At 31.3% G+C, this 8991-nt stretch overlaps 2 protein-coding genes across 2 annotated transcripts; one reads left to right on the forward strand and one right to left on the reverse strand.

Moving 5' to 3' along the window:
• Window positions 1-4084: 4084 nt before the first annotated feature.
• On the forward strand, window positions 4085-5190 carry LOC114177560 (chitinase 10-like). The gene is made up of 2 exons (XM_028062955.2): window positions 4085-4597; window positions 4682-5190. The coding sequence occupies exons 1-2, from the start codon at window positions 4140-4142 to the stop codon at window positions 5046-5048; spliced, it is 825 nt and encodes a 274-aa protein (XP_027918756.1). The 5' UTR covers window positions 4085-4139; the 3' UTR covers window positions 5049-5190.
• Window positions 5191-7006: 1816 nt separating this feature from the next.
• On the reverse strand, window positions 7007-8198 carry LOC114163272 (auxin-responsive protein IAA20). The gene is made up of 4 exons (XM_085667127.1): window positions 7906-8198; window positions 7618-7820; window positions 7378-7477; window positions 7007-7290 (listed from the first exon to the last, which is right to left on the reverse strand). The coding sequence occupies exons 1-4, from the start codon at window positions 8067-8069 to the stop codon at window positions 7230-7232; spliced, it is 528 nt and encodes a 175-aa protein (XP_085523253.1). The 5' UTR covers window positions 8070-8198; the 3' UTR covers window positions 7007-7229.
• Between the last annotated feature and the right edge of the window lie 793 nt (window positions 8199-8991).

Consider the following 8991-nt stretch of genomic DNA (forward strand, 5'->3'; position numbering starts at 1 on the left):
AAAACTTTATGTCAGCACACGCATAACATACGTGCGTCTCTGAAGAAGTTAAAGTGTGGGAGAGATAAAGAGAAAAATACTCAACTAATTGAAAACGATCTTTTTTAACTTGTTTCATGGAGGAATGGTTAAGCTTTGAGTATATTGGATACTTTTAGTTTAGCTTTTATTAGAAAATATTTTTATTTTATTGAGTATTTAAAATTTTTGTTTTCCAGTTGCTTATTTGGGATTTGATTTTGTTTTAAATATGATGATATGATTCTTACCTTGGATTGTAAATTGTAATGATGTAATTCTTTGTGTATGGAAAATAAACAAAAAATTATCAAATTTTAAATATCTCATAAATTCAAATATTCTTAATTAATATTTTATTTAAAAATTATTTTATTGAATATTTAAAATTTGTATATTTTCTTATCAAGTTCGTATTATTTAATTCTGAAGATGAATAAATTATGATTGTTAGATTTTGTAGTTAACCGTAGCATCATCAATTATTAGATAACAATAAAAATAAACTTCTACAAAACTACTTAATAATAAAAAAAATGACATTGTTCCATTTTTTTAAAATTAAATACTAAACTAAAAATTATATTTATGAAAAACTTAATACAACATAACTTTTTTTATAAGGACTTAATTATTTATGAAAAACTTAAAATTTCATAATGTACTTTTTTATACGAAAACAAGATAACCGCTTCCTTAATTCAATTAACAATAGAACCAATCAACAACATAAATTTAATAGAAAAATATAAAAAAAAATATTAAATAGAATGAATATTTTCAATAGAAATTAGATCGAAAGAAGAAACTCCAAACTTAATTAAATATTATTGGCCAAATTGTTTTACGCCTGTTGTTCCTCAGCTCCATGCTTTTGTTTTTGAAATTAGGAGGATGTGTGGTGAAGCAAAGGGTTTTAGGATGATGAAGTGGTTGCAGCAAGCCAAAAGATTGAAAATAAATTGGAATTATTAATCTATATCTCCATATAATCTTCATATGTATTTTACGAGATTAATTAATTAGAGAAAAAAAATATATATACATTAGCAAAAATAGGAAGGAGTGTGCATAGGAGTGGTTGCAATCTGAATTCTCGCAAAGTAGAAACAAGGATGTTAGTTAGTCATAAAAGACCGACAAAGAGATGCTTTAAAAAATAAATTAAATCAATAATTTGTATATTGTATGGCTCTATATAGCAATTAGGGTGGCCACTTTTTAACCTAAAAAGTCAGGCTTCGTGTTGGACCAACTTATTACGGATCTCACTCATCCATAAGGAAAAACTAGAAACTGTATCCCATTTTCAACTTTTTTTTTTCCCATCAAATGACATTCTTTCTTTTTAATACATCATGTTTTATTATTTTTTTTAATATGAATTGGATTCATTTTTTTTTTTTATTTGAGAGAAGGTTAATACGCGTTGGACTTGGAGATAATTGGTTTCACATGAATATGATTATTTGGAGCCAACAACATTAAAATGAAGTAACATATGTTCTTTTAATGTTAAATGCGATGGAAGATTATGGTCAGAGATTCTGAGATGTGTTGGAACTAAGTCTGTGATGATAAATGATGACAATAATTATATTTTACAATTTGTTGTGATTAATATTTATAAAAAGAAATTGACCGATTACGATCTCAATTTTCAGTTTAACCAACAGAATCCGGGTAAGATAAATGTAAAACATGACCGGTTAGTGGGACACTTTCTACGCTGAATGTGGGCCTCAAAGCCCACAATTTTTTCAAAGTTGAATAAATTGGGCTTAATGTACGGAGTGGGTAGCATGACATTTTTTTCAAGACTGGCCCATATTTTAATTCAGGGTAAGTTGGAGGGGCATCATTTTGGTCTTGTAGAGGCCTTTCTACACTTTGAGTGAATAAAATGTGTGCTTCTTCTGTGGCAAGAGATGATGGTGGCTTATGAATTTTATGATGGTATGTGAATACAATCTATGATATTAATTATGATGCTTCGTGATATTTTTACTTTTGATATTATGCGAATACAATCTAAATTACACCATCCCATTTGATCGAAATCATGAATATTTTGAATAAATGTATGTATGGATACGTATAAAAATGATAAAATAAGTCACCAAATATTATTTGATGTATGCAACAGATAGGTTTAGAAATCAGTTTTCATTTTTCATATCCTAGATAAAAAAAAAGAAAAAGAAAAAGAGAATTCGTGACCACTTCCTATATAATATCAATAGATTGAATTAATTATTTAAAATTATTTAGTAAATTCCTTAATTAATTTTTATGAAACTAATTTGTGATGAGTGATAGAGTGAAAGTCAACCGTTCTTCATTTGGTGGGAAGGGCACTGAGTCATTACCCAAAAAACCCTTTCTCATAACTCTTCTTTTCATCATTTCATAGAAAATGAAGTTGGTGCAAAAATACAGAACCAACCAACCACACCTATTTGCTTAAACAAACCTGCATATCCTCTTCTCTTGTCTCTACTTTCTGTCTTATTCACCTCTTTTTTATGCAAAATAAATTAACTACAGAATTTTTTATCATTTTATTTATTTATTTTTTGGCAACTGTGGCCAAAAGCCTGCAGGCCAATATTAATATCCAAATCCACGTTTTGAATGGCTTATTATGTCAACACTCCATTTCCACCTTAACAAGTGCTCCCTTAACTGCCCACAATTATTCAACTCTCTCTCTATCTTTTCAAATAATCACCTTTTCACTATATTTTTCACCTTTTCTCTATATATACCTATTATCTTTAATTATACAACTTATTTCTTAAAAACATAACAATGATTAAATCATAGAATTGAAAAAAACTAAATATAAAATTTTAATCCAATATACTTATTATATTTTTTATTTTGAATAAAAATAATAATTTTAATTAAAGCATCAAAACATAGTTATTTGCTGAAAATAATATCATATACTAAGTGCATTTAGGATTGTCCTATCGATTCCATAACATCAAATTATATCCTCCATAAAATAAAATCTTTTAAAGCACAAACAGTCCTAAATATGCATTTTTTGTTCTGTAAACTGCATATATATATATATATATATATATATATATATATATATATATATATATATATCCAAACATAGTAATATCAATTAATATGATATCATAATACACTAAAATAAATACATAACTGGTGGGTCACTTAATTAACAAATAAACAAGAATGATTTTTAGGTATTTTAGTGAATTAAGCTGTCTTATTTATGACCTAATTTAAGGTAAATTGTATAGAAATAAAAGGTTAAATAAGGCGGATCTATATAATATACCCAATTAAACAAAATAGGTCACAAAATGATACTTAACCTTTTCAATTATTATCTAAACTTAATTGTTTTACTTGACTCTTAGATCATAAGATTTTTTGTAAAAAATGAGATCCTGGAATTTTTAATAAAATCATCATTAGTTATAATTTGTTTACAGTTTTAAGCGGTCACGAGTGCTAGAGATTTTTGACATTTACAAAACCTAATTACAAAAAAATTTAGAAAGTTTTCAAATAATTCAGAAACTTCGTGGATATCTTAGTCAATCCATTGAACTTGAAAAAAAAAAAACTTAAGGAGGCCTGTACCACTAAAAGTGGAGTACAAGGAATTCCATTAAAATAACCTCAGGCCACCCAGTAGAGTTGACCTTTTCCATCTTCTATGCAAGAACAAAATTTAAAAAAATTAAATTAAATTAACATTTGAAAATGGTTGCATGTTAGAAGCAAATTGTTGTACGTAACTTTTAATAAGATTTTATTGATGCTTTAAGAAGGAAGGAATAATATTTCATAAACTATAACAGTAGAGTTATCTCTCTCTTAAGCATCCCTTCTTACTTTAATGATCATATTACTTTACTTATATATAAATTAAATTTAAAAACTTTGAAAAGTTCGTATAGTTTTATTTTGTTTCATAGAAAAGTTTGTCTAAACATATTCCAAATTAATTTAAGACAAATAGCACCTATATCAGGGAAATTAGTCCCTCTTCACATCTATAAAAAGCCTTGCTCCTTGCTGCCACATTTCAACAAAGTGTATCTGTGAGCAACACTAAACAACCACACTGTGACCAAATGACATCTTCATTCTTTCCCATATTATTTTTCTCTTTTGGTCTTCTCTTCTCTGCACCTTTTGGAGCCGAAGCATGGTTGAAGCCCAAAATACCCATCTCTTCTCTCATCACAAAAACATTTTTTGACTCCTTTTTCCTACACAAAGATGACACTGCATGCCCTGCGAAAGACTTCTACACCTACGACTCCTTCATTCTTGCATCAAAATCCTTCCCTGCATTTGGTAGCACCGGTTGTTTAGCCACGCGCAAGCGTGAGATTGCAGCGTTTCTCGCTCAGATTTCCCATGAAACCACTGGTGGGTGGGCCACTGCACCCGATGGCCCTTTCGCTTGGGGTTTGTGTTTCAAGGAAGAAATTAGTCCTCAGAGTAATTACTGTGATTCTACCAACACCCAATGGCCATGCTTCCCTGGAAAAAGTTACAAGGGAAGAGGACCCATTCAACTTTCTTGGTATCATTTTGTTTACAACTTTCTTGCTTCATTTATTAATGTTTTCTTGAAGTAGAGTTTGTTAACAAGTAGGGTTATGTGCAGGAACTACAACTATGGACCAGCAGGGAAGGCGTTGGGATTTGACGGGTTGAGGAATCCGGAGATTGTGGCGAACAATTCCGTGATAGCCTTCAAAACTGGTCTCTGGTTTTGGATGACAGAGCAAAAGCCAAAACCCTCTTGCCACGACGTCATGGTTGGGAAATACGTGCCTACGGAAGCTGACATAGCGGCGAATCGAACATGTGGTTATGGTTTGGTCACTAACATAATCAACGGTGCACTTGAATGTGGGATTCCCGGTGATGCAAGAGTCAATGATCGGATTGGGTTTTTCCAGAGATATACAAAGCTCTTCAACGTCGACACTGGACCTAACTTGGATTGTGCATATCAGGAACCCTTCTAATAACTCTTAATTATTTTATCTTTTTCTTTTCCATTGATTTGTTTCTCTTGCAAGAATTTAATAATGTGTTCAAAGAAAGCATCTACCACTACCTCCTTCATGGGATTTTACTAATGCGCTCTATCACAAGTTGACAAACTAAGTTTTATGTTCGTCGCCGGAGGAAATTTTAATATGTACAAGAGGGAGAGAGAGTACAAAAAATAAATATCAATAATGAAGTAACAAAACAAAGAAACTGTGATAAAATAAGGAATTGGAAGTGAAGATGTCATTTTCTTAATTTATTTTGCCACCTTATGTCTTAAATTGATTATTTGAACTTATGTGTATTTTTTTTTTATTTTACTTTTATTATCCTATAGTTTTTAATTTACAAATTTTATGTACATCTAGTCTTCTCATTTTAAAATTTCTGGGTGAGTGAGTGGGTTGTGCCCGTATAGATTCTCATAATATTAATAAGTGACTTTCATGACTTATCTCCTAACTAAAAGAATTAGTAAATAGAAGAATTCCTGACTTTTATATAAAGACACCACCATTGAGGAATTGGCCATTCTGAAAGGATGTTTAGAAGTCAATTATTATCGTCCATTATCAGCTTATTACTCTTCTATTATGATTAACTAAATCAGGTTAGTTAATATACAAATGAAACAATAAGATTGTTGTAATTAAAGCATTTTATAAGTTATTATTGAATTTCATTAACCATATCTAGTTTTATTTTAAAGCTTTTCGCTCAAATCAAAGAAGACGATTGTCTCATGGTCTGGGAAAAGGAAAAGGAGTCACGTGCTTGCTAAATAACATTGTTTTATATGCTTGATGGTTTTACACTTTTTGAATAAAAAATTGTTCCTTTTAAATTTTATTTTAAAAATTATAAGGTAGTATTTAGTTATACCTTTATTTTCTTTTTACTATATATTCAAAATCTTTTTAATATCAAATGAGAAGGGAAAAATGGAAAAATATATAATAGGTAGCTGGTAGGAATAAATTGATTTCTATTGATTTGCTGATTGATTATTTCTCATGTCTTAATGAGATTTAAATATTTTTATTAATTTTTTAATTTGTCTTTTTTTGAGTTTCATTTTGTATCTATAAATATATTTTATTATTAGCAATAATACACGTAGAAATTAGTCTTAATTCTTTCTTATGTTTTCTTCTTCCTCTTTCTTTTTTTTTTATCTTCTTTTTTTTATCGGTTTTATTTTATAATGATAACTTATTTAAAATCATATTAAAAGTAAAAAAAAATGGTAAACAAAAAGCCTTAAATGACTATTATATAGGAAAAGACGGAATATTAAATAGCAAGTAGCCAATGCTAACCTTTTTGACTTGGTTAAATACACTAGAATCAACATTAGAGCATCTCCATAAATCTTAAATTGTTAGGATATTAAATATAACATTTATATGGAATAGGCCAAATTTGTGTGTGTTCCCTTTTCCAATTTTTGATTAATAAATTGACATACCTTACATGACTTTTATTGTTCAACTATTAAAGAATTGACATGTTACGCATTGAATTGGTATCCTACTATTTCAATCAATTCTTCTATCTATTTATATGTTTGGAATACGAACTTAGGTAATATGCACATAAATGTGATTTGAAAGTTAGGTCTTCAAAATTGAGGCGCATGCAGTGTATTTAAGGGAATAAAGGAAATTTTTCCTACCCTTGATAATAGTAAGTGTTCAATGCATTTGTAATCTCAAATTACTTGTCCTGCTTTGCCCGCAATGTAACATTACTCTATTTGCAGGCAAAAACCAGAAAGACTCTGTCGTAGAGCATAGTTTCATTTACCCATCATATTAATAATATTTATTATTTTTCTTTCATTTGGCGTCTGTCTTGAAAGAAAATAAAGAAAATTGAGGGAAAATGAAGTAGGTAAAGGGAAAATGGTAATGGTGAATTAGAAGTTGAGTTGTAGAAAGGAAACAAAAGTACTAGTCCAGAAGGGATTGGAATGTACAACACTATTCTTTTCCATTATCTTCCAAGAAAGAGCAGAGTGAGCTATGCATATACATCTATCTGTGCATGCTTAGCTAAGTAAAGTAAGATTTTCTAAAGTTTTTCTGATCAGCCACCACAGTAGAGTCTCACTCTTGAGGACAAAATTGGAATCTCCGCTGGTGTCTGCACATTTAACACCCAAATGTGTCTACCCTTGTTATCTTCAATCTCTTCACTGTGGATAAGAACATCCTACACCATCGAAACAACAAGCACATCAATACACAGAATGGAACACATAATGATTTCTCAGAGACAATAAGGAATCAATCAACTTACTCCCAAGGAACATCTCCAACCATCACCAAATCCCCTTCTTCATCTTCGTATGTTAGTACATGGCATCTCTCAGGTTGCACTCCATTCATCTCTGTTCCCCCTGTTAACAATATTCCACTGTTATTTCATACACTCTTTTCAACACATTCTTGTAAACTAAGAATTAAAGAGGGACATTTTCATAACAGATTATGAACTAAAAATAAAAGAAATTGAATTGATAAAGGGCAGCAGACTCACAAAGAATGGTAGTGTCGAACATGTGTTCAAGAGTCCTCACTAACTCATAATAGCCTCCATGAGCAAGTATATTGAGTTTCCTTCCTATTGGAATGCCTTCCATGTAGACCTTCACAAAGAAGCTGCTATGGTCGTTGCAATCATTCACTTCAGCACCTTGTGAAATGTTCACCAGAGGGTGCTGTGGTTGTCGCCAATGCCCCCTACATCATCAAATCAACAACACACATGATATAATCAGTCTTCAACTGATGAAAGTTTCGTGATAAGTAGTAGCGTAACACAAACCTTGAAAGAGAAGAGCCACCACGATGAGCGGCGGAAATGCTGAGTCCAAGGCTGAGATCGGTGGTAAGCTCTTGTGTGAGAGATGATGCAGTGGAAATGAGAAGGTGGTGGTGGTTGCTGCTGCTGCTGATGGAGGAGGAAGAAGAACTAGAGTGCTTTCCCATTGTGGTATTGAGGAAGTAGCAAAAGGGTGATGATGATGACTCACCAAGCCGCCACCTTAAGGGCTTAAATAAACGAAGAAAGAGATGATGGTCCTATTCGTAGAATCAAGACTTCCTCTGCAGTAGAGCCACTTCGCACCCCACTTTTTCTTTTTTCTATGTAATTGCTTGCTAGACCTCAAATGTTGTCGTGGTAGCCGACAGCTACACGTGTCAATAACAAAACTCCAACTTGGCATCTTCCACTGACGTGTGTTTATTCCATTCAATTTTTCACTGTATAATTTGTTTCAACCCTCCTCATAACCTCAATTAGTAGTACAATACAAACTTTTACAGAGAGATATTGAAGTTCTTAACAATTTAAAAGTATTAATGAGAAGGTTAAAAATAAAATTAATGATTTAAATTAGTGTTGTGGAAGGGAGGGAATGAAGGAAGATGGGGTGTGGTGCAGAGAATTGAATTGATGGGGTGGACAAGAGAACATCGATATCTGAAACCTTGTACATACATGTAATATCCAATAATCAATGTTCAATGGATATAATCATCGTGTTGCGCATGAGTGACCTTGATTGGAGAGACAAAATATATAAAGGCATTGGAAGTGGTGATGCTACATAAACTGCTGTGTGTTCAGAAACATATTGATGTAGGTTCCTTGAAAGGTTCTGTGAACAGCAGAAAAATCATCAACCACACCACAACATACTTATGAAGAGAAGTTGTGCGCATTTATTACCCCTAACTTACTACCAGACAACCTTCCTCTCTTTTCCTTTTCAACCATTCAACTACACAACAAACAACCTTACTGATACTATCATTTTCTTTCATGCAAAAAACTTGTACCATCTTTCTAATAATTCAACATATTTAACCTTTCTCTCTCCTTCAAACCTATTATTTATGCGATAAC

Source organism: Vigna unguiculata, chromosome 1 (assembly GCF_037176805.1).
Source record: "Vigna unguiculata cultivar grain cowpea cultivar isolate G323 ecotype 2 chromosome 1, ASM3717680v1, whole genome shotgun sequence".
NCBI classification, from domain to species: domain Eukaryota; kingdom Viridiplantae; phylum Streptophyta; class Magnoliopsida; order Fabales; family Fabaceae; genus Vigna; species Vigna unguiculata.

Excerpts from the sequence above, each read along its gene's own strand:
- LOC114177560 (XM_028062955.2), top strand. The coding sequence starts at position 4,140 with ATGACATCTTCATTCTTTCCCATATTATTTTTCTCTTTTGGTCTTCTC. Across the intron at positions 4,598-4,681 it reads GGACCCATTCAACTTTCTTG|GAACTACAACTATGGACCAG; the intron begins GTATCATTTTGT and ends GGTTATGTGCAG.
- LOC114163272 (XM_085667127.1), bottom strand. The coding sequence starts at position 8,069 with ATGGGAAAGCACTCTAGTTCTTCTTCCTCCTCCATCAGCAGCAGCAGC. Across the intron at positions 7,821-7,905 it reads GGTGGCTCTTCTCTTTCAAG|GGGGCATTGGCGACAACCAC; the intron begins GTTTGTGTTACG and ends TTGATGATGTAG. Across the intron at positions 7,478-7,617 it reads GTTCGACACTACCATTCTTT|GGGGAACAGAGATGAATGGA; the intron begins GTGAGTCTGCTG and ends TATTGTTAACAG.